The following is a 26,661-nucleotide window of genomic DNA, read 5'->3' as shown; positions in this document are numbered from 1 at the left end:
GTACATTTTATTAGGTTAAGATACTTTTCAAGCTGTCCCCTTAGCTTTAAGATTAACTTGTTGTACACACCATCCTTAGTTAAATTAATCTTTTAAAATATAACTAAATTTGTGTTTTTTTCTTTTTTCTTCTGTTTTCTACTTTTAGATTGGACTTCAGCCGTAATTACACCCATTGCAATGCTTCTCTATTAGTTAACGATACTTTGGCTATGTCGGGTGATCAGCCTACATGGTTAAAATTACTGCCACCACGTCTACATACTCCGGATACTATACTAAATACATGGCTACATTTAGGTGGTGCACCTCAAGCACCAATTGGTCTTATTATTGAATTACCACCCTCACAAAGTGGCACTGGATTTACTGGCTGCCTGCACTCTTTGCGTATTAATGAAGAATCAAGGGAAATATTTGGGTAAGTAAATAATAAATATTTAATAACAATTTAACAGCTTATGTTGTTATAGTTTAACTTTAAAAATTTATATACAAACTAAAACTAGTTATTTTTTTCTTCAATCCTTGATTTAAATTCAAACATTAAAGTTATTGCCTTTTTAATTTACTTTGTTGTTTATGTTTTTCGATAAAATCCTTAAGCCAGCAAAAAATTAACAAAAATCAACAACAATTACAAACGAATTGTTTTATTGCTTAATTAATGCAATTGAAATAATGATAAACTCATTAAAAAAATAAATGCAGAAAAGTACTGCAAAAAACTTTTTTGCTGCATGCCACTTCAATGAACAAGTAAGCATAAAATATAAAAAAAAAATCAACCAAACAAATTCCTCCAATAACGAATGAACAGCAAAAAAATCAAATAGTCAGAATTAATAATATAAAAAACTATTGCTGAATTTACAAAACAACAACACTTGAAAATCAAATTTGTTAAATTCTGAAATAATAAAACACATGAAAAACTTAAAACTCTAATGAAAAGTTCACCACATTTTAGTTTAGTTTTCAGTTCTTGTTCAGTTCTAGTTCAGTACTAGTTCAGTTCTAGTTCAGTTCTAGTTCAGTTCTAGTTCAGTTCTAGTTCAGTTCTAGTTCAGTTCTAGTTCAGTTCTAGTTCAGTTCTAGTTCAGTTCTAGTTCAGTTCTAGTTCAGTTCTAGTTCAGTTCTAGTTCAGTTCTAGTTCAGTTCTAGTTCAGTTATATATCGGGCTGTCTATCATAAATGCTTTATTATTAAAAATAAATAAATATTTGCATGTCTAGTGTAGGGTGTGATATTAAAGATTATGTCCGACTATACTTTTTATTAAATTATTCGTCTTTTAATGATGTTGAACTTTGTAGTGGAAAAATAAAATCCTTTTGATACCAAGATATTTCAATGTTAAGCTAATTTTCAACCTCAACAGCCCCCTTAAATGAAGCCTTAACCGACCCAAGAATATCCAAACCAATTGAGGAGTATATTAAAAACTACTTTCGAATGATAGAGTAATCTTAATTTAAGATTATTTTATATTTAGTTAAAGAACATACGGAACGACTGATGGACCTTTATAAAACCATATACAAACTCTAGCTTTATTATACAATCTTTTGAAATTAATTTAAATCTTAAAAAAAAAACTCACCATTAGTAATCTTCTTTTGAGCTGTAAAGAAAATTAAAACAAAAATATATTATTTATAAAAAATCTAAACAAACATTCTTCTTAAATATTATAAACCCATTAAATTTTCTAACTGAAAGAAATAATTTCACTTTAACGATTTTTCTTTTTTTTACAAATATTTGTCTTAATTACTATAACATTCTAAATCTCTACAAAAATTTCCAACATTTTTTTTTTTTCCAAAGTCAATCATTGTTATATTTTACATTCAGAAAAGCAAAAAAATGAGAAAGTTTTTCTATTATCCTATAAAAATGTCATTTGTATGTCCATTTTTCAATACATTTCCTTTGCAAAAATTTCTATACATTTTTTTTGCAATTCATCGATACTGGAATATAAATGCAACAATACTATATACTATGGTTGTAATTGTAGTTGTTACAAATATGAGTTTGTGTAAAATGAATATATGTGCAACATATATTTTGTGAACTTTTTTTGTGTATTGGTAAAAAATTACATCCCAGCAAAAAATTTGTTTATAAAGAACACAACACAATTCGAGACTTTCATCTTAAGTCATTTTTGTTTCGCATAACTTGATCATAATGTATTGAAAGAGAACGTAAAAGTGAAAGAGAGAGAGAGAGGAAAATGAAAAATCATGCCGTAGGACTATGTATAGCTTTAATTACTTTATATAAAGGACATACATTCACCTCACCAGCTGTTTCTTTTTTATCTTTTAAATCGGTTGAAAAAATGGTTACTTTTAATAATTTTCGAATTTATTTTGTAAGTGACATATTTTGCTTGGATAAATCCAATTGTTTTCATTCAAATTTATACTAAATGTTATATTAGTAGTATAGATTTTTCTATTTTATCTTATAGCTTTACATTTTTTGCCTTGAAATTTATTCTTATAAAAATAGAAAATTAAACAAGTACAAAAGTATAGTTGGAGTACTTAAGCCGATATGATACCCTATAACGGTAATTGTTTATAAATTATATGTGTGCTAAACAGATTTCAGGCCCTTGGAGAGTGTTTTAGACGTGTTTTTTAAAAAGGATATTTTTTAACTTCTTTTTAAGAGAACCTGAAATCGTCTGTAATAGAAATCAATCTTTTTGGAACGAAGGACAAATTGGAACTTTGACAGAAATTATTAAGAGTTTGCTGGACCTATATTACCAAATTTTATAAACTTTATCCCCACTGTGGTTGTTGCCGTTAGAAAAATGTTTTATGAGAATAAATGTAAAATCAATGTAATTGTATTTTTTTGTGCTTATAATACAAAAATGTAAAAATAATTCATACAAGATTTTGTTAAATTAAAAAATGGATAAATCTTTAATACTCAAAATAGTAAATATGTTAAAACGAACAATTTTTCTGTAAAATTATACCCTTCACAAATATAAATTAAGAATATAGCAAAAAAAAAAATCAATCAGTTAAATTTTTCATCAAAATCCGATTTAAAAAAAGAATTCCAAAAATCTGTAATCAGTTCAATTTTTTTATATTGTTTTCGATTTGGGCAAAATAGCCAAAATTTTTAATCACTTTCATGTTCTTTTTGTTTAATTTAATCTACGAGTCTATATACGAGGGCTGCTTACTTTTTCTAACGTTTTAAAACATACTTTTAGTTCAGTTCTAGTTCAGTTCTAGTTCAGTTCTAGTTCAATTCTAGTTCAGTTCTAGTTCAGTTCTAGTTCAGTTCTAGTTCAGTTCTGGTTCAGTTCTAGTTCAGTTCTAGTTCAGTTCTAGTTCAGTTCTAGTTCAGTTCTAGTTCAGTTCTAGTTCAGTTCTAGTTCAGTTCTAGTTCAGTTCTAGTTCAGTTCTAGTTCAGTTCTAGTTCAGTTTTAATTGAGTTTCAGTTCACTTTTAGTTAACCTCCAGTTAAGTTCTGGTTGATTTCTAATTAAATTTCCTCTTTTCTTTAAGGGACGCTTTGGATGGTTTTGGCATTACCGAATGCGGATCGTTGGCCTGTCTCTCGAGTCCTTGTCGCAATGGAGCGGCCTGTATAAAAATCGAAACAAATGAGATAGATGAAAATGGCGACAAATTAGAGAAGTGGAAATGTAAATGTCCCACTGGCTACATGGGACCAACATGCGAGATATCAGTGTGTGAAGATAATCCCTGTCAGTATGGAGGAACATGTGTACAATTTCCGGGCAGTGGATATTTATGTCTATGTCCATTGGGCAAGCATGGACACTATTGTGAACACAGTAAGTTTAGGACAACAATCAAAAAGTATTTGAAATAACCCATGCCCATTTAATAATAACAATATAGAGAGTTATGAAATCCTCACTGCCATAAAATTATATTTAGAATTTTGTTTTAGAATTTTTAATTTTCAAATTTTTTTGGTAAGTTTTTTTATAATTTATTTTATTTTAGTTTTTTCAGTTTAAGCAAATGGTCATCACTTATTGTGGTTAAGACTTTTAACTAATATTATTTTGTGTTTTTATATCCTTATTAATTCCCAACTAAACAAAATCCAAAAATTAAACCTTTCTCTCTATTTATAACTAAAGCATTCCTTCCTCCTTTATCTATATTCCTTGATGCAACTGCAAATTTTTCAGATTTGGAAGTGGCTTTGCCTTCATTTTCGGGCAGTGTTAATGGTTTGTCATCTTTTGTGGCCTATACCGTGCCCATACCGTTGGAATACTCCATGGAATTAAGTTTCAAGATCTTACCACAAACTATGTCACAAATAGCTTTGTTAGCTTTCTTAGGCCAACCAGGCTATCATGATGAGAAAAGCGATCACTTGGCCATTAGCTTTATACAGGGTTATATAATGTTGACTTGGAATTTGGGTGCCGGCCCTCGTAGAATATTTACACAAAAGCCTATTGATTTTCGTTTGGATGCTCCACGTGTGCCATATGAAATAAAAGTGGGTCGTATTGGTCGCCAAGCCTGGCTATCGGTTGATGGCAAATTTAATATCACCGGTCGTTCTCCTGGCAGTGTCAGTCGTATGGATGTTATGCCTATCTTATATTTGGGTGGCCATGAAATGGCCAATTTCAATACATTACCCCACGATTTACCATTACATTCTGGCTTCCAAGGTTGTATTTACGATGTTCATCTTAAGGCTGGTCAAGTTACGGTGCCATTGCAGGAGACACGTGGTGTACGCGGTAGAGGAGTGGGACAATGTGGCACCAGAGAATGCCATCGACATGCATGTCAACATGATGGCGCTTGTCTTCAACATGGAGCGACATTTACGTAAGTTAAACAACATACACACACACAATCTCATTCACGCAGAAAAACACACTTACATACAATCTCACTCTCACGCCAACTGTCCAATGCCATTTCAGGCAATTAATAGTTGACAATCGTATATGAAATGCTGTGCTATTTTTTACATCCATATTTTTCCATTTTGTTTTTATGCTTTCCCATTCATTGGACTCTACTACAATTAATATAACAACAATGATGGACAACAATAGTTGCATTTGTCAAGAGGGTTGGTATGGACCATTATGCGCCCAGCCTACAAATCCTTGTGATTCATTTAACAATAAATGTTCAGACGATTCTACATGTGTGCCACTTGTCAACGGATATGAATGTGATTGTCCTGTTGGTAGAACGGGTAAAAATTGTGATGAAGGTAAGTAATTATGGTCGCACAGCAAAACAACGTAAAACAAAAAATTACCTTCAAAATTACAAAAAAATAAAATTGTATATTAAACAGCGGTATAGAGCCAATTATTGACATGTTGTGGTCAATGATAAATGTTTTCGGGTGTTAAAGTGTTACAAGTTTTGTACTTTATTTTATTATGAAATATATTTTTGGAGAAAAATGTTATACAATTCATTTTATGACATGTGTTTGGTAATTGTTAAAGGACTTTTTTGTGTAAAAAAGATTTCATTTTTGGCTGAAAATGTTTATTAATTAAAAAATACGCCCGAAAATGTGCTGCTGAAGTTAATACCCTTGATGAGTGGGAAACTATGTTTCTTGAAATTAAAATATGTCCTTGTTTGGATTTAGTTTAATTCCGTCTTATTTAGGTGACAATATATTTTGGTTCCAAGAGGAAATTAAAAGTCGAAATAGGTTTCCGTATGTGTTTAACATAACTTCTCACACTCCAAATTATCCGTCTAAAATCCGTCTACATGTCACTGTTAGTCAACCGCCATACATAGATCCAGTGCTCTGATAAGACAAGGATCTGTCTTCTCGACGAATAGATTACTGAAGGAACAATAGGCTACTTTTTGTTTTAAAATTTCAAGTGGGCGAAATGCCACGCCCATATTAAGAAAATATTAAATCCGTATTTTTGAGATAATATAACAGTAAGAGTCCTCAAACTTTGTCGAAATAACATTAATGTCAATATGATTAAGACAAAAGTGGGCACTAGGGGGCGTGGCACATCTTATATAAATGAAATACTAAAATTCGTTAATCTAGGAAACTATTACAGTTAGAATCTAAAAAATTTGCATGAGTAACATTAATATCCATGTAAACATTTTAGGATATAAATTGACGGACTTCCCATGAGGGAAGCGGCACCTCCCACATTAATTAAATACAAAAATTCGTTTATCTGGGAAACTAAATAAGTAAAAAGGGCGTGCTGTGAATCCCCATATGAATTTGAATATCTGAAAAACTATTACAGATAGAATCTTCAAATTCTACATGAAAATTTTAACATTCACATGAACATTTAGAGAATAAAGGTCAGAATAAACATTAGGAAAAATTAGCGAACTGTAACAAATTTTAAGTACTGCGCCGTAGATGAGTATCTTTTGTACAGTCCGTTGGTTCACCATAATTGTTTCAGTTCACGCATGAAGATAACTGGTTTTCATTGAAGCTGTCTTTTAGGGCAGCACCAAAGATTTTAGTTTTGCAGGATCCTAAAAATGGCCTGTTACATAGAACATCTTAAAAGGTTTCCTCTTGTAGGGCACCGAATCTGCAAAGAATCGTTATAGAGTTGTCTAAAGTAATTTCATGGTATCTACACCCATAATGTCCAGTAAATAATCTCGTTAGTACTCTTAGCAGCTTTGTCAGATATACAGAAGTTCGAAAGATTGTTTCTTATATGAAATTCAATTGGTGCCTTAATACTGATTGGATACCATGTCATTTGGTAGAGCTTGTAAGGTCTGTTTTTATAAGATGACGAAACTTTAAAGACTGGGTTTTTACTGTATTTCATGTCCATCGTACTACATCCTTTTTTATTGGACCAGCACTTAGGGCATAGGTTAATAGGAAATTAGGTTATGGGAGAGAGGATCAAGGGAGTAGTGTTTGTGGACATTTGATTTAAACCTTTTCACAGCTAAAGTGGCAGGGAATACTTTTGCAGGAAGTTCGTGCCACATACGAACAGTGTGGCTGAAAAATTAATTTTTCCTGTAATGTGTTTTGCGGTCTACTGCCCAATCGACCAAAAAATGGGTGTGGTATGCTACGTCAAAATATACGGGTATCGGAAACGAGTTCCCTAATTTCTGAAGAACACATTCCTTTATAGTACGCGGTCAAGTAGCTCCAAAATAGACTTCGAAGCTCCGGCCCATACATGGGTGTTGTATTCCATTTTTGGTCGGATATAAGTGATGTAAATAGTAGGAGTGAAGTATGTCTTGAGACACTTGAATACTTCTTTCGAAAGTTGGAAAATGTGTTTAGTCCATCGGTCATCGCACTGTATATTCATGACCAGAACATCAAGAGTTTTTGATTCCTTAATATTAACACCACCCATAACATAAGATCACTTATTTTGACATTGACATGATATTGACATTTCAGATCGTAGATTTGAATTCTTATGCTCTAAATATTAAGTTAACTTCTTACAAAATTTCAAACTAAAACCAAATTTAATTGTCTTTTTTATCCCTCCAGAAATTCGCGCCCTCAGTGATGTCAGCTTAACCGGAAGACGTTCTTATTTGGCCGTAAGATGGCCATATCTCTATGATAATTCCGATAAAATAGGTGCCAAACGATCACAAATGATAAGCTATCGTAATTTTACCAAGAAATTAATGCCACCCAAACCGATTTCATCTACAAATCAACATTTTGTTATGAAACTACTTAATGAAGTGGAAAAACAACGTAGTTTTTCACCAGTTCCCCTAATGGGTTCAAAATCGTTCGAAGAACATCATCGTGTACAATTCTTCTTTATAGAATTCCAATTAAGACCGTTATCGGAGAGAGGCCTACTATTGTATTTTGGCACTCTTAACAATAATCTCGATAAGAAAATCGGTTTTGTTTCCTTGTCTCTCCAAGGTGGTGTGGTGGAATTCCGCATATCAGGACCCAGTAATCATGTAACTGTAGTACGTAGTGTTCGTATGTTGGCTATAGGAGAATGGCATAAAATTAAAATGGCTCAACGTGGTAGATGGTTAACGTTGTGGGTAGAGGGTAGCGCCTCATCGGCCTTGGCACCCTCGGCGGAAGTGTTAATAGAACCTGATGCTTTACTATATGTGGGTGGCCTTAAGGATCTTTCGAAATTACCGCATAATGCTATATCTGGTTTCCCTATACCTTTCCGCGGTTGTGTACGAGGTTTGGTGGTTAGTGGCACAAGGATTGTTTTGAATGAAACAAATATTATAGGTGAGTTGAAAAGGATGCAATTGAAGAGTTTTAAGGAAGAATCTTTGCATAAATTAATGGCATTCTATTTCAGAATCCCGCAATATTCGCGATTGTGATGGTACTGCTTGTGGCGGTGATTCCTGTGAAGCTGGAGGCCATTGTTGGCTGGATGAAAAGTTACAACCTCATTGTATTTGTCCAGAATATGCTAAGGGAGATCGCTGTGAATATTCGGAAACATGCAAGTTAATACCTTGCAAAAATAATGGTCGCTGCTTGAGAAGTGGTCGTTGTTCGTGTCCCAACGGTTGGGGTGGTTTCTATTGTGAAATTGGTAAGTAGAATACAGATTAGAAAATTCATTAGAATTAGGGTTCTATAAATCGACTTTCGAATAATCAAACAATCGACTTTTTGTCGAAAAAAAGTCGAAGTCGACTATTTTGTCCCAAAAAAGTCGATATCTCGACTATCGTCTATGAAAAAAGTCAAAAAGTCGAAAAAGTCAAAAAAAATCAAAGAAAGTCGAAAAAAACCGCAAAAAGTCGGAAAATGTCGAAAAAAGTTGGAAAAAGTCGAAAACTCGAAAATAGTAGAAAAAAGTTAAAAATAGTCGAAATTTTAAAAAATGTGGGTAAAAAGTAAAAAATAGTCGAAAAAAAATCGAAAAGTCGTAAATAGTCGAAAAGTCGGAATAAGTGGAACAAAAGTCTAAATCTCTAAGATAGTCGGAAAAACTCGAAAAAAGTCAAAAATAGTCAAAAAGTCGGAAAAAGTCGACTATTTTTAAAATACTAAAAGTGGAAAAGTCTAAAAGTCGACTTTTAACTATTGACTTTGCGTAAAAAGCAAAAAATCGAAAAGTCGACTCTTAACTAAATGCAAAAAGTCGAAAAGTCAACTTTTCGTTTCAACTATAGAATCCTAGATTCTATAAATCGACTTTTTGTGGAAAAAGGTAAAAGGTCGAAGTCGACTATTTTGTTCCAAAAAAGTCGAAAAGTCAACTTTGTTAATAAAAGTCGAAAAGTCTGAAAGTCGAAAAAAGTCGAAAAAAGCCGTAAAAAGTCGAAAACTCGAAAATTGTAGAAACAAGTCAAAAATAGTCGAAAATCTTAAAAAAGTGGAAAAAAGTCAAAAACTCTAACATAGTCGGAAAAATTCGAAAAAATAAAAAAAATGGTCAAAAATAGTCAAAAAGTAGAAAAAAATCGAAAAGATGAAAAAATTCGAAAAATAGGAAAGTAGGAAAAAGTCGACTATTTATAAAATACTTATAGTCTAAAAGTCGACTTTTAATTAAATGAAAAATGTCAAAAAATCGACTTTTCATAAAATGCTAAAAGTTGGGAAGTCGAAAAGTCGACTTTTAACTGAATGAAAAAAGTCGTCTTTTCGTTTCAACTATAGAGCCCTAATTAGAATCATAAAATCTAGAGGTGGGTTCTAACTTTTCCCAAAAAAGTGGTAAAAGTTTGAGGGTTAAAAGTACAAAATGTTGTTTATAGATTATTGTCTAGTATTTGGACTAGTACATTGACTAATATATGTATATGGACGATATACAAAAGTCTAGTCTGTAGAATATTCTATTTTATTAAACCAGTGTATTGACTAGTCCATCGAAGAGTCTGTGGACTACAGTCTACAGTCCAATCTATTATCTAACCCATGGTTAAAAAGACTATTTTTTATCGACTAGTGTATTGATTAGTCTATGGACTAGTCAAGTCAAAAGGCTATGGACAAGTCTATTGACTACGTTATGGTCTAGTCTATTGACAAGTCAATGGACTACTTTATGAACTATTCAATACACTAATAACTAGAACATGGACATGTCTATGAATTACTCTACTGACTGGTCTATGGACTAGACTATTGACTAGATTATTTACTAGTTAATTAACTAATAAAAAGACTAACCTAAGGACTACTGAATAGACTATGCACTATTAGCTAGTATAAGGACTATAAACGTGTATATAGATTAGTCGATTGAATATTGTTTCGATTTGTCTTTTTACAACTTTGTAAACTATATATACCCTAATCTGCTGATTAATCTAGGCCCTAGTCAATAGATTTAAATTTTTTTAACTTCGAATGCCCTTTGTTAATAATTTAACGCTCAACAAGAACAATAATTAAATAAAATTTTAAAACTATTAATCATCATTTACAATCTTAAAAAAATAAAATAAAAAAGTACCAGTTAAAATGTATGAATATTTAATCACATGACAAAAAGTTATTAACTTTTTTTCTAGTTGTTTATAACTTTTTCTTTAACTGATTTTAATTTTAAATTAAGCAAAACGAGCAATAAACTAAGTAGTAGTAAAAAAACTACAAAACAACATTTTAAATTAACAAAAAAAAACTATAAAATTGGCATTAAATCATACAAAAGTAGACATGCAAAAAAAAAAAACAAAAGTTGTTAACAAGAAAAAAAAACGTTTTAAATTAATTTTCATAAATGTACCAAAAAATGCATAGATTAGTAAAAAATTTAATAAACTAGAATTGAAACTAAAACCAAAAGTAAATTAAAACTAGAAGAAATAATGACGAAAAGCATTAAAAATTGTTATAAAAATAGTATGCAAACTGTAGATAATAAACAAGTTTTGAAAAATTTTAAATAGTTATTTAAGATGAGAAAAACGCAATATCGCAAGATATTTAAAAAAGATGAGGAAAAAACCTAATATAAACAGGCTTGCCAATGGAACAATAGCAATTTAAGACACTTTTTTCAACAATTTTCCTTATTAAAAAGAAAATTTTTTAAAAATTTTCTACAAACCTGGCAACCTTGTCTAAAACAAGTAGACAAAGTGTTTTGTAGGGTTCTATAAATCGACTTTCTAATAATCGAACAATCGACTTTTTGTCGAAAAAAGTCGAAGTCGACTATTTTGTTCCAAAAAAGTCGATAACTCGACTATCGTGTGTGAAAAAAGTCGAAAAAAGTCGGAAAAAGTAAAAAAATAGTCAAAAAATCGAAAAAAGTCGGAAAAAGTTGAAAAAAGTCGAAAAATGTCGAAAATAGTCGAAAAGTCGGAAAAAGTCAAAAATAGTCGAAAAGTCTGAAAAGTCAAAAATAGTCAAAAAGTAGGGAAAGTCGAAAATAGTCGAAAAATCGGAAAAAGTCGAAAATAGTCGAAATGTCGGAAAAAGTCGAAAAGTCCAAATTATTCGAAAACTCTAAAAAAGCCAAAAATAGCCAAACGTCGAAAATCGAAAAAAGTCGGAAAAAGACGAAAATCGTCGACAAGTCTGAAATAGTCGAAAAGTCAAGAAAAAGTCGAAAATAGTCGAAAAAATCTAAAAAAGTCGGAAAAGGTCGACTATTTACAAAATACTAAAAGTCGAAAAGCCTAAAAGTCAACTTTTAACTAATTGAAAATGTCGAAAAATCGACTTTGCATAAAATGCAAATAGTCGACTTTTAACTAAATGCATAAAATTGAAAAGTCGACTTTTACCTAAATGCAATAAGTCGAAAAGTCGACTTTTTGTTTCAACAATAGAATCCTAGTGTTTTGAATATTTTTCAAACATAAACAACAACGAAGAATCAAGTGAAGCGGTAACTGTAATCATCAGCTGATTTCTTGTTATTATAGTTAATATTGTTGTTGTTAGCCGGTTATACATACATATGTATTCTTTTGTTTAAAACTTTTAGTTAAAACAACAACAAAGTTTGAGAAAAACGTTATAATTTGAAACGAATAATATCACGAGATTCTTAAGAAGTCATATAAAGTTTTCATAAAAAACATTTGAGTGCAAAATGAATAAATGAAAAGAAGTAAATGAAGACAGAAAGCAAAATGTGAACAAAAACACTAAAATCCGCATAAACAGAGATGGCTCAATGAAAGGCCCCCGGTAATTTAAATGTATATGTTTATAAATCGATAAATTTAATTCTTTTTACAAAATCGAAAATAATTTTCTTTTAAACTTTAATAGAAATTACAACGATAATTTAAATTTTTTATAAAAATTTAGCAATTTCTTTAGTTTTATAAAAAAACTTATCGATAACTTTAATTTTCAATAAAAAAATTATCGATAACTTAAATTTTCTATTAAAATTCAATATAATTTATATTTAAAAAACGAATCGATGATATTAATTTTCAATAGAAATTTAAACGATAACATTAATTTTCTATAGAGAATTTATCGATATCTTTAATTTTTATAAAAAATGTATCGATAACTTAAATTTTTATAAAAAAATATATTTATTTTTAGTTTTCTATAAAAATTATGTGATAATTTTAAATTTCTTTATCAATTTTCTATAAAAAAAACTTAATCGATAACTTTAATTTTCTATGAAAAATTTATGTATAACTTAAATTTTCTATAGAAAGTTTGTCAATAACATTAATCTTCCATCGATAACTTTAATTTTATTTACAAAATATATTAACAACTTTAATTAAAAAAATTTAATCGAAATTTAATCTTTAATTCTTGAAAGAAAATTTATCAATAGCTTTTATTTTTATTAGAAAATTTATCGACAACTCTCCAATAACTTTAATTTTTATAAAAATTATAGATATCTTTAGTTTTCTTTAGCATTTTTAACGATTACTTTACTTTAATTTCCTATAGAAAATTTATAGTTAGCTCTAGTCTTGTATAGAGAATTTACCGATAACATTTTTAAATAAATTTTCCATAAAGAATTTATCAATAAAATATCTGTAGAAAATTGATCGTTTACGTTCATTCTTTATAAAAATTTATAGATAATTTAAATTTTCTATTAAAAATTAGTCGAAAACATAAATTTGTTTTAAACAAAATTTTGTATAAAAAATTTATCGATAACTAAATTGTTGGTACAAATTTTTTCGATTTATCAATAACTTTGATTTCTACAGAAAACTTATCAATAACCTTTATCTTCTATAAATAAGTTATAGATAAATTCGATTTAAAAAAAAAAACTTTGCTTTCCTATGAAAAAAGTTATCTATAGCTTTGTTTTTCTATAGAAAAGTTATCGATAACATTGATTTTTTATAGAAAACTTACCTTAATATTCAAGAGAAAAGTTATGGTTTCTAGAATTTTTTATAGAAATTTATCGCAACTCAACGTTTTTATAGAAAATTTATCCAAAATTTTGATTTTATATGAAAAAGTTATCGGTAACTTTGATTTCGTATAGAGAAGTTTTCGATAACTTTCATTTTTTATAAAAAAATTTAACGATATATTTAATTTACTATAGAAAAGTTATCGATAACCTTAATTTTCTATAAAAATTTTATCAATAACATTTATTTTCTACAGAAAATTTTTCAATAATTGAAATTTTCTATTGAAAATTTTTCGATTACTTTAATTTTCGATGGAGAATTTATCGATTACTGATTTTTTATTGAACGTTATTGATAACATAATCTGCTATAGAAAATTTATCAATAACTCAAATTTTTTATCGAAAAATTTGCATTTTTTTAAATTTTTTTATAAAAAATTTAACGATAACTTTAATTCACTGTAAAATTCTGCAATTTTGTTTAAAAAAATATCGATAACTCATACCATCAAATAACTAAAACAATACAACACAATTTTGCATTATTTATTTATTTAGGATCGATTACACGTACCAGATTCCATAGATTCCATAAAATCAAAAAAAAATAATTAAACATTTTATGTTCGTTTCATGGTCACAATCACAATCGATTGAAATCATCTGAATGTACATTAAAACCACACATTTTAAAACCATTAATTGTTTTGAAAATTATTATTAAGGAAAAAATAAATCAAACTTTACTACCCATCTCTGTGAAAAAATCTTTTTCGTCAATTAAAAAAATCCGACAAAACAAAACAAATGTATTGTTAGTGTGCGAAATAATAAGAAGCACAATTCTCGTAAACAAATTCATAGAATAACAACAATCATAATAACAAAAAGTCTGAGAGTTTTGCGACACTACAAAATAATGAGATCAGGGTTAAACAACTAGCTTCTCCTTCAATCGATCTACACATAATATCAACATTCTTCTTTTCTTCTAGACACACACACACACCACACAACAAGTTTCTCTTTTTTTTTAATTCTTATAACAATTTGTAATTGAATTTCCCTTTTATTCTGTTTTTCTTCCACCTTCTACGAACGTTACGACAGCATTGAGCAAACCAACAACACCAAGTTTTCGTGGCAACAGTTATTTGATCTTACCACCACCACGCATTCCCATGAAAGACAAACGTAAAGGTCCCTCCATGTACATACGACCACGAGAAGCTTTACAAATCTCATTGAATTTCTCAACAATTGAACCGGATGGTTTACTTATATGGAGTGAACATGATCGCATGAAATTCTTAGGTTTAGGTTTGGAAAATGGTCATCTTAAAATCGCCAGCAATCTATTGGGCTCCGACAATGATACGGTAGCAACACCGGCAAGTGGTTTCATTACCGATGGCAGTTGGCATATGGCTAAGATTATAGTGGATCGTGGCAAATTGGAATTGCAATTAGATGGTGAAGTGATATTTACCGAAAAGTTAGCATTACAAGAGTTAATGCAACAGCAGCAGAGTTCGAGTACACAGTCGCCGTATCGAACGAGCAGAAGAAATTCGTTGGTAACGAGAAGGGGTAAAGAGCCAACGGTTACATATGAGGATATCTTTTATGTGGGTAAGTAAAGGAATATTTATAAAAATCTTTAATTTTGAAAAAAAAAATACTGATAACTTTGATTTTCTATAGAAATGTTATAGATAATTTTGATTTTCTATAGAAAAGTTATAGATAACTTTGATTTTCTATAGAAAAGTTATAGATAACTTTGATTTTCTATAGAAAATATATCAATAACCTTAATCTTCGACAAAAAAGTTATAGATATCTTTGATTTTCTAAAAAACTTCGATATTCCATAGAAAAGCTATCGACAAATTTGTTTTTATATAGAAAAATTATCGACAACATTGATTTTCTATAGAAAACTTACCAAAAACCTGAATATTCGAAAGAAAAGTTTTTATAGAAAATTTATCGAAAACTTTGATTTTATATGAAAAAGTTATTGGTAACTTTGATTTTGTTTAGAAAAACTTTCGATAACTATCCTTTTCTATAGAAAATTTAAAGATATATTTAATTTACTATAGAAAAATTATCGATAACGAAAGTACGTTAAAGCCATGACTTTTTAAAGCAGTTGGACTTCAAATGAGTAATTACAGATTTCTTCGAAGGAAAGTATCGTTTAGTCCATGGTCCTCGTGTCATCAATTTAGACGTGTAAAACATTCTGTTACCATGAAGACTTGAAAGTAGACCCCTTATGAAATATCCTCTGAAGATCCCATATAAAATAGACCATCAAGTCACGTTAGAACTGGTTGTCCCGCCTGACTGTCCATCCATATAATGTGTTCAGAAACACTTGGAATTGGAACGAGAAATTTCAATGTTCTGCCGAGGGGGCAGAACTATAGAAAAATTATCGATAACTTCAAATTTTTATAAAAAATTTTATCAATAACTGTTATTTTCTATAGGAAATTTATTGATAATTTTAAATTTCTATAGAAAATTTTTCGATTACTTAAGTTTTTGATGAAAAATTATCAATAACTTATTTTTCAAGGGAATGTTATTGATAACTTAATCTACTATTAAAATTTATCGATAACTTCAGGTTTAGAAAGTTTATCGAAAAATTTAATTTTCTAATGAAATTTTATCGATAACTTAAATATTCTATAACAAATTAACCAATAACTGTAATTTTAATTAAAAAGTTTTTAATAACTTTAATATTGCATAGAAAAGTTATCGTTATCTATAAAAATGTTATCGATAACATACATTTTCTATAAATTTCTTTAAAATTTAGTTTTAAATAATGTAGAGTGAAATTCTTCGAAATTCTTTTAAGAATTGAAAAACTGCTTGAAAACTTGTTCAATAACTTTGGTTTTATATAGAAAAGTTGTCTTTTACTTTGATTTGCTCTACAATATTTATCGATAACATTAATTTTATAAACAAAAGTTATCGATAACATAAGTTTCTTTGGAAATCCGATTGATAGCGCAAAAATACTTAAGACAGTTTTTAATCATTTTGGTGTCAAAATATTTTTGCGATAACTTTAACTTTCTATAAGAAAAACAGCTGATCCTCAAGTAAACAAACCACCGAAGTCACACAGTGTCAGCGAAAACTGAAGCTTGTCAAAACTAAATTTCTTTAACTATTTCCTCAACCATTTCTATTTCTTTTCATTTCTAATTTTTGTCTAAACCAACTGTTTTTTGCAACTGATTCACTTAAAGTTGAACTTTAAACTTAAATTATCTACATATTTTCTTTCTTTTATATGTTTTTTTCGCTCTCTCTCACTCTTATTTCTCATTAACATCTGGCATCTTAGTTTATTAATTTTTCTTCATTCATTAATAAAACCATTGATGGTTGTCTGTCGGTCGGTCGTATGTTTGTATGTTCAGTCTATTGCCGCTTCATATACTTTCAAATTGTTGCACATGTTATAAAAATTGTTGGTAACCAGCAATAACAACAGCTGTAATGTGCATTGAACATTTAAATTGTTTTAAAACAAAAAAAGAAAAAACACAAAATGCCATAGTGTAAACGCCAAAGGGCAGACAGGCAAACGAACGAAGACACTGAATACTTTATATATGGAAGTTGTTGAGGAGAAGAGAGTAAGAGACTGAGAAAGAATTGTAAGCTAAAGAAGATTAATATAATAAATCAGGAACAAAGAAAAATGGAAATTGTAGTTTCTTTATCTTAAAAGTAGCAATAATTAAATTTTTTAATTGTTGGTGAAGTAGAGTTATTAGCTTAGATTTAATACATTGCAGAAAAAGATTTCCTCTGGAGTGTTTTTGAGCGCTAAGAACTTTGTATTGAAGTCTTTGTAAATAACTTCCGCGGAAGGTCTTTCGACCGCGAAGAACTTTAAATAGACAACACACTTTTCTGTGTTTCCAGGGGTTTAGAAACTTTCCAGCACAACATTGTTTTAATATCACGAAATGTTTTTCCCCCGGGCATGTTACCTTGGCGAAACCTCCACCTTCTTTGGTGTTATTACAATCCCGGGGAACAGAGGTGATGATGGATGAAAGGTATCATATACAAACCATTGAATTTATCTCTCTTGTCCACGTTCAGAGTAAACTCCGTTCACATCGGAATTACGACAGTGTGTCGCTGTGAATTAGAACAAAGGTCGGCTTATTTGATGGATTTGTACTTTGGTCTGCCGGTTACGCTCTAGGTGCTGTTGCCAAATCAACAGAGGCCATCCCAACTGCGTGGTTGTAAACGGAAGTGATGTTTCACATCTCGGAAGTTAAGCAACGGGGCAGCCAACAATGGTCAGAGATGCGATAGTTCAAGTACTCAAGCAAAGTGCTGTGTGTAAGATACACAAAGGAGCAGTGGTAAGTTGTTTACTTTTACTCACCCAGTAGTTGAAAAAGTACTACCGTGAGATAGGGTAACGTGCCAGGTACTCACGTAAAGCACTTCGATATTCATAACGAAATGTTTATGCTATAAGGCCACTCTATCTGCGCACAATTAATTCTTAAACTCTCCCATATGAATCACATGGTGGCTTAAACTGTGGGAGTTTATAAGTCATGCCTGAACAGCAGTTATGTCATTGATACAATGTCTACTTAGAGCTGGAAGTGTTGGAATTAAGTACGAAATTTTTCATCTGTTGAGAAGTGCAGTGGTTCAGATCACAAATTAATTAGCCCCATCAAGATACGTTAGTACTAGTTCGGAAGTGATTGTACATCCGTTTCCCTATTGAAAGTAAAATAAGCCTTGAGGTCCGCAACTCTTAAAATAGGAATAAGACATTTCAGATTTCTTTGTCTTATTCAGAGGAATAAATTGCCTTGTCCAGCAAGTAGTTAAGACCACAATATATAAGGCCATCAATGCTCGTAAAACTATTAATGTTTGGTCTATCTCTTACAATAAACATATAAACGTAGGATATATCACGCAACGGATCCAATATATTTGGACATCAAGATATTTTCTCACAAGTTTTTTGACCTTTCTTCCCATCCGTCAGCCTAAGGAAAGTAGATATAGTTTAGACAAGAAATTATAAAGTTCCTTGTGCAATCCTGAGATGGGAGTTAATAGTTTAGTCCATGGTCTTTGTGTCATTCGTCAAGGCAAGTAAAACATTGGATGTCCGATTGGTCTGCTATTATAAAGACTTGAAAGTAGAATATTTTTAAAATATCTTCTGAAGGTTTAATATGTCTATCCATATGCCTATTGGAAGTACGACAAAGCCATAAGTTTTGAAGCAGTTGGACTTGGAATGAGAAACTACTGAATTCTTTGTGGAGAAGAATCCATGGTATTCGTGTCATCCGCCCAGCACGCAAAACATTGGATGACCAATCTGTTTGTTATCATATAAACTTGAAAATAGCACCTTTTTTTAATATTCTCTGTAGATTTAATATGTCCATCCATATGCCTTTTGAAAGTACGTTAAAGCCATGACTTTTTAAAGCACTTGGACTTGAAATGAGAAATTACAGATTTCTTCGAAGGAAAGTATCGTTTAGTCCATGGTCCTCGTGTCATTAATTTAGACGTGTAAAACATTGAATGTTCGGTCTTTCTATTATCATGAAGACTTGAAAGTAGACCCCTTATGAAATATCCTCTGAAGATCCCATATAAAATAGACCATCAAGTCACGTTAGAACTGGTTGTCCCGCCTGACTGTGCATCCATATGATGTGTTTAGAAACACTTGCAATTGAAACGAGAAATTTTAATGTTCTGACAGTTATTCCGAGAGGGCGTTAAGTTCATGAGAGAATCTATCAAGATGTTAAATTCATAATGAGGCTATTTGTTACAAGATCAAGTTTATATGTCTATGTCATATGTTCTATGCAGATCCAAAATGCTTGATAAGGTTTATTGGTAAATAAAATTGTCTGTAAGACATATCATGGACTTACCCAAGTCCATTAAGTTGAAATTAATTCTAGTATCAGCCACTTAACATTTGCTAATTACTGGAATATTTTTTAATATTTCACTTGTATTACAGCAATATTTATTGGTATTTATATGACTTTTTCCACACTCTTTCAAATGGTATGCCCAGCAGCAACTTTAGAAAGTTGTCACATAAAGAAATCGCAAAAAATTACACTTCAATGCGAAAAAATATGTGTGGAAAATGAAAAAGGGAATTGTTTAATTACTTTTAATTGTAGTTATTTTCAGTTGTTAGTTGTTGCTGCAGCAGTAGTAGTTGATGGTGGTATATGCAAGTGGCAAAACTTTAATTACTCTAAAATTATCTCACCAAAGTTGACATTGCAGAAAATGGCGGCAAATGGACATTTTATGTTTTTATTAACTTGACACTTCCTTTTCTAATTGATTTCCATTGTTTAAAATAGCACTTATTACTAAGATTTTCATTTTCTTTATGACATTTGCACTTTTTTTCTTACTTTTTTTTGAATTTTCTTTCTTTTTTAATTTCACAACATATTTTCTTTTAATTGAAATTTAATAATTATGAAAAAAAATATGATTAGATTGTAATCTTAACGACCCGGCATTAATTGTGTTTTCTTTCGATGTTTATGTTTCATACGGCTTTAATGTGTCTCGTCTTAAAACTTTTGTATGACTGGCTTTGTGTGACTGACTGCCTGTTGTTTGCTGAGTTGTTGACCAACTTTAACTTGCGAACTCTAACACATCACTCTCCCATATTCTCACATTTTCACATTTAGTCAGACTGACGCTCCAACTAAGGCAGGCAACTTTACAAAACGACATACAAACAAATTCATTGGAATCAACAGGCATCGGCAGCCACAATAAGAAGCTAACTAATACTGAAAAAACAACAATAACAAAAAAACCACCGAACCATTAACGTTGTATCTTTGAGATGCACTGTTTCTTTGAACTTTTATGATTCTTTTTTGTGTTGTTTTTGTACCCTACACATGATGCGGTATGTTAAGAAGCAATCAATTCTTAAATTTCTGAAATAAATTTCAAAACCTTTGGTCCAACTTTTGCAATAAGTGAATGAAATTAGAAGTTGTTCCTTTGTTGAAATCAATCTTTCCAGATTAAAAAAACACAAATAGAACGTAACTTTCCTTTACCTTATATAAATCGAATCATTTCCTATTCCAATCAAATCTCCATCTTTGAATTCCTACTCGAATGTCAAATTTTTGATTATTTTTGAGATCATTTGTCATCATAACTCTGTAATATCGCCTTACCGAGTTATTTTCTAATTTCCAAATAGCTCCCTTAAAAGTTCCCTGCTACCAGATCTCACTTAACCATTGTACTTGTTTTCAATGTGGTATTTGTGGTTCGTTATTTGTTAATGCTTGAATATGTTTGTCTTAACGTTACGCTTTGCTTATTTCAAATTCTTCTTTTTTTTGTGTTTGTTTTTTTTTTATAACTCTCTTTATGTCTTCTCCGCGACTTCTATTGATTCAGATATTCTGTATTTCTCTAGACGTTCTTTAGCAACAAACTAAACACACAGTTTTTGTAAATAATTATTGTTTAAGTCAAGCTTAAAAACAAATATTTCGAAAAAAACTTCACATCCAAAACGAAAATAATATTTCAAATGAGATAAAATAAAAAGTACGTAATACTTAGAAGAAAGATGGAGGAAGAGAGAGAGAGAGAGGGAGTGAGAGGACATAAAAGACAAATGTTAATGTAGCCATATTAAATATCCTAAAATATTTTTCAATCACATTTCTGATCAGCAGTTTCAATTTTATTAAAAGTCCAATTCCATAGCATCTCTCTACTTGTTCGTATTGTGGCAATATTAGACGTAATTGCTAAAACCCTTCTAAACTTCATACGATATCGGATATCCTCACTTATTTTTAATTTTAATAGGAAGTTGTTGTTGTAAAAGTTCGACTGTTCGACCGATAGATCTTTTCTGAGGAAAAAAACTTTCGGTTTATAAAGCAATCGCTGGATTGACAATCTTTGGCCGTGTATGTCTTGGGTCGAAGATCCAATTTTCATGGAAAATTCTAATCCCAAAGGTCTTTTGGCAATATCAGCCCCCGGGCATAATATCCTTGATGACAGATCCCATCTTGGTGTATTGCAATCCGGGGTAGTTGCTACCAAATTCTCTAGTCGACCGGTAATATAAATTGGCGTTTACAGTCTATTAACTGGCTTAGTCCTTGTGTAGATTGAAAAGAGGTCTAACCATACTACGGGTGGCCAGTTGTCCACAGGACTATATCCTGGCTGGTCAGTTTTTTGAGGTTGCTTCGAGATCCACGTAGTGGCTGTAGTTGCGGTTAAAAGACTGATGTAAGGTAAAGTCAATATTTCGGTATAAGTTCGGTGCTGATGCCGAAACAACAGATACCCCACAGAGGAGTGACTGTGGGACTAAGCGTTGGAAATGAGTTGGTATTAATTGTCTATGGTACGGGATGTATGATGATGATGGATAAAAGGTATCATATACAAATGACACCATGTTCATATCAAAATTACCACAGTGTGTCCCTGTGAGTAGGGACAAAGTGTCGGCTTATTTGATGGATTCGTACTTCGGTCTACGAATCAATAGAGCCCATCCCATCTGCGTGGTTGTTAACGGAAATGATGTTTTACATCTCGGAAGTTTAGCAACGGGCAGCTATGGTCAGAGAATAGATAGCTCAAATACTCGAGCAAAATGCTTGGACATGGATTAATAATTTTATAATAGAAATATACACTTTTGTCATCATGGACCCTCTTCCAAAATTCATACGATATCTTTAAATTATTCTAATTTAGAGTATCAATAGGACCTTCTTAACAAGCGCTATATCAATAGGTCCTTACTACGATCTTAACCGGAATTGTTCTTCATTTCTCAGAGGCAATCGTCTTTAAAGTACGACTTTCAGGAGATATTAAACGCCAACTTGGGTGAAATCACTGTTATGGGATTTACTTCCTGTACATGTTTCCCCAACCACTGCTTTCATCGGATTTTGCTAATATTCTCGTCTGCAATAATAGCGAAAATTTGGATGAGGACAAATCAACAACCAATTGGTAAAACGCATTCGAATGGGCTACCCAAGACACACGACGAAAGAGTCGACCATTACATATGAATATGGAGACCCCAACTTGACATTAAAACATCATCAAGCGGACTCAGCTTAGAAATATAGGAAATATATAGATTTGAATGGAATTAGTTCTTAATGTCTATTCGTTTCTCGCAGAAACCATTGAACTTAATAGCATGTGAGGTAGAAACAATAATGGACCAAGTATTATGAATAGTTGTGCGATTTTGCTTCTTATAAATCTTACATTTTTCGTATAGCAACATCGGTCTCGAGACAATATATCAAAGTCTTTTTTTAACAAACTAGCATACCCTGGGTGCTTCGCTACCATCGGAAAAACGAAAAAGTACAAAGATCTCCGTGTGTTCCGGTTAACCATTATAAAGAATCCATTTGAAGAATAGAAAAGTACCAAATAGTTCCCACATCCAGAATATTATTCAGTCAAGACCATGTATGTTAAAATTAATGTTCCTAGGTTGAATACTAAAAAGTTGTCTCTTAAAGGATCTTATTCAATGTTTAATAATCATGTGTTTTCAGTTCATTTTAAAGAACATACATAGAGTATCATTTGATTGAAGAAAAAGTACCAAAAGTGGAATAAAGTGTACCTAAGTGAAAGTACTAATAAAAATAGTATACTTTTTCGAGAATTAAGTTTACATGTTCCGTATTTAAATCTACACATATATCACAGATAAAACTCAAACGATTCAAATCTGCATTCATTTATTCCAGAAAAATTGTGCTTTAAAAAAGGTACCAAACAATTTACTCGAATTTGGTCCTATATAGGCCTTAGTATTCGAATTCCAAAATAATATACCAAAAGCTTACTTTGTGTGAGTAAATAAACTACTTTTTGAAATTTTATAAAATTTGGCTCAATGAGTTTGAATAAAATTAAATTTCCCGTTTTTCCCATTTTTTGTACTTTTTTCCCCAGTGAAATTGCAAAAATTTTATTACAATAAATATTACAGAGTTAGTCCGTAATTTAATATGAATAATTCAATAAACCGAAAAAGTTTTCTTAATGTACTAAAAAAAAAGTACCATAAATACAGTTTTGTCCCTTTTACACCCAAAAAGGACTGAATTTTAAAAAAGGACGAAATAGGTGTCTCATAATTTTGAGAGATGTATCCAAAATATTTAGAAAAATTTGATTATGTTAATTAGTTTTAAAGTTATAAAGTGCTGAAAAAGGTACCAAAATCACCTTTGTTACACATTTTTACCCCTTAAAAGTACGAATTTCAAAAAAGTACCAGACACCCATCTGCTTATTTTAAGAGTAGATACAGGTGTATTTAAAATTTTTCTTGTATTACTAATATTATGTAAGATATTTAAGAAAACCTGTTTTACCCGTTTTTTTTCCTTTTTACCCGTAAATGTGCAAATTTGCAAAAATCCCTCCTTAGTGGATCTACATAACCAAAAACACATCTACTGTCAAAATTTCATGATTATAGGTTCAGCCGATTGGGCTGTGCGATGATGAATCAGTCAGCCAGTAACGCTACTCTTTTATATATATATAGATAACTCCGTAAATACAATATACGAATTAAGTTTCGATAAAGTTATTATTTGCAGTTGACCTTACATGTCCAAATTTGAAAACTTTACCATGTTGTAAGATCAATGTTCTGTTCACTTTGGCAATGTTTATTAATTCCTAAACAATTTCGAAATAATTCCCAAATCCCCCGTATACTTGTTCATCCGCCTAATAGCTACATCTGGCAACACTAATGTATAACAATTTTTGTTTATAAAGCGGCATGACTAAATTATTTTATAATGGTTATTAACTTAATAATTGTTATTCTTATTGCTGTTACAAAATTATTCTTCAACTGCTTCTTACTTCAATTCTTATTTCTACTTCTACAATTTAGTTTGTTTTCTGCAAATGTTTCTGTCATCATTACGTATATACATACTTTAATATAAAGATTCCATGAATTTAATAAGCACATTATTTATATTCATTCTAGTGTTCAACAAACTTTGCCAAACTCTTTGGCTGACTGTCTGGACGTTCCCCGGCAGACCGACAGTCAATTATTCTCGTTTTCTCCACTTTTCATCTTCTTAAACTTTCATTGTACTAAAGTTGAACTTACCTGTTGTGGTTTTTGTTTGTTTTGTTGTTGTGTGATTTGTTTTATTTTTCAGCTTTATATTTTGTTATGGTTGTATGATCAAGATACATTCTCTTTTTTTTCTTAATATTTGTATTTTAATTCTTTCGACACTTTGCACTTAAACACTTATTTCCATATGCCTTGATATATATCTTTCATTTCAAGTTGTTTTTTTATTTATTTCTTAACTTTTTTCTAATTTTCTAACAATTTTTACACGATTTATGTTTAAGACCCGACCGTCGAATTAGCGTGCGTATTTAATACTGCTTTAAAACAGCTGTTTGTTATTTCTCTATGTTTCTCACCAATTTGACAGTTCTACTTAACGGCATTTGTGTATGCGTGTATCTATGTATGTTTGTTTGTATATTTAACCTGTTTTTCTAGTGGCTTAAACCATTGTTGATATGACTGATTGACTTAACTAGAGGGGTTTTGTTATTTATTTTCAAATGGTGTATTCGTGAGTGTTTTTGGTTTTTTTCATGAGTGGTGAGATTTTATGTATATTTCTTTATAAGGTTGTGTTCTTTGCTAAATGTTGTAGGAAAGTGGTAGAGATTGAAAAGTGGTGTATTTTTTATTTGAATTTTTTGCATTTTGTGACATGCAAAGATTATTAAAAATAAAAATGTATAAAAAAATATCTAAACGTAAGGAAAATTTATCGATGAAAATCAAATTTTAACTAAAAATTTTATTTTTTTTATAAAAATTTCATACAATAAACGAATATATTTAACAAGGAATAAAATGTCCTATATACAACAATAGATAGATAGATAGATAGATAGATAGATAGATAGATAGATAGATAGATAGATAGATAGATAGATAGATAGATAGATAGATAGATAGATAGATAGATAGATAGATAGATAGATAGATAGATAGATAGATAGATAGATAGATAGATAGATAGATAGATAGATAGATAGATAGATAGATAGATAGATAGATAGATAGATAGATAGATAGATAGATAGATAGATAGATAGATAGATAGATAGATAGATAGAAATATTCTTTCTATAACTAATTCCATTCAAAGAATTTAAAATTTCTTAATAACAATGATATTTTCTTTCCATTATAGGTGGTTTTCCTAACATGGAATCGGTTAGCAAACGTACCCAGGGAAGATATGAACAACCGTTCAAAGGATGTCTACAGGACATACAATTTGGAGCTGAACCGAATGCGTTGATTAAAGATTTCTCAACATATCAAGGTGAAAATATTGGCTCCTGTGATTTACACGGTGACGAGCCCATTTTAGTGTAGGATTTGAAACAAAACGAAACAAAATATGATAGAAAAACAAAGAAAGAAAAACAACATATTTAAATATTATACAAATAAACCAAAAAAAGAAAACATTACTAAATATAGAGTAATAAAACAACATTAAATAAAAATTAAAAAAAATATCGAAAAGGGAAAGTTAAGAAAAATAATTTTGTAAATTTTATATAAAAAAATCAATTTGGTTTGAAAAAAACTATGAATTCTTTAGAAAAAAAGAAAAATATGATAAAAAAATTTTAAATAAAAATTAATAATAATTAAAATTTAATTTAAACTGTTCTTCAAAGTTAAAATTAGAAAAATGAAAGAAGTGCTGAAAATAATGGACAAAAATAAAAAATAACAATTTTACATTAATGACAATTTTTTCATAAAATATTATAATAAAAAAAAACAAACCAAATTTTAGAAAATTAATAACTAAGTGATAATAATAACTAATAATAAATTAATAATAAAAATATATACTTTAATGTGAAAAATTATTTAAATGGAAAAGAAACTAAATTTTCTTAAACTCAAATTTATTTGTGTTCATTGAAAAACTTAAAAAAAATAAAAAATGTATTTATTATAAATTTTTGTTATTTTTTATTTAATTGTTAAAATTTTGTTAAAACATTATGTTATTACAAACTCGACATTATTAATCTTTCTAATTATCTAATACTATCTAAAACTGCCCTAAAATCTGCCAATTTGTTTTGAATTT

At 30.2% G+C, this 26,661-nt stretch overlaps 1 protein-coding gene across 2 annotated transcripts; it reads left to right on the top strand.

Annotated features, from left to right (window-relative positions):
- Positions 1-151: 151 nt before the first annotated feature.
- LOC111678718 (protein eyes shut) lies at positions 152-25,934 on the top strand. 2 transcript variants are annotated; one of them, XM_046945235.1, is made up of 8 exons: positions 152-421; positions 3,549-3,841; positions 4,208-4,868; positions 5,102-5,265; positions 7,552-8,283; positions 8,357-8,599; positions 14,456-14,977; positions 25,738-25,934. In XM_046945235.1, the coding sequence occupies exons 1-8, from the start codon at positions 213-215 to the stop codon at positions 25,923-25,925; spliced, it is 3,012 nt and encodes a 1,003-aa protein (XP_046801191.1). In that variant the 5' UTR covers positions 152-212; the 3' UTR covers positions 25,926-25,934. The 2 variants fall into 2 exon arrangements, with proteins under 2 accessions (XP_046801191.1, XP_046801190.1); XM_046945234.1 differs by having other exon boundaries at positions 4,157-4,868.
- The last annotated feature ends 727 nt before the right edge of the window (positions 25,935-26,661 follow it).

The sequence above is a fragment of the Lucilia cuprina genome, chromosome 2 (genome assembly GCF_022045245.1).
Source record: "Lucilia cuprina isolate Lc7/37 chromosome 2, ASM2204524v1, whole genome shotgun sequence".
NCBI lineage: Eukaryota > Metazoa > Arthropoda > Insecta > Diptera > Calliphoridae > Lucilia > Lucilia cuprina.
This window is presented reverse-complemented; position numbering and strand designations above follow the sequence as displayed.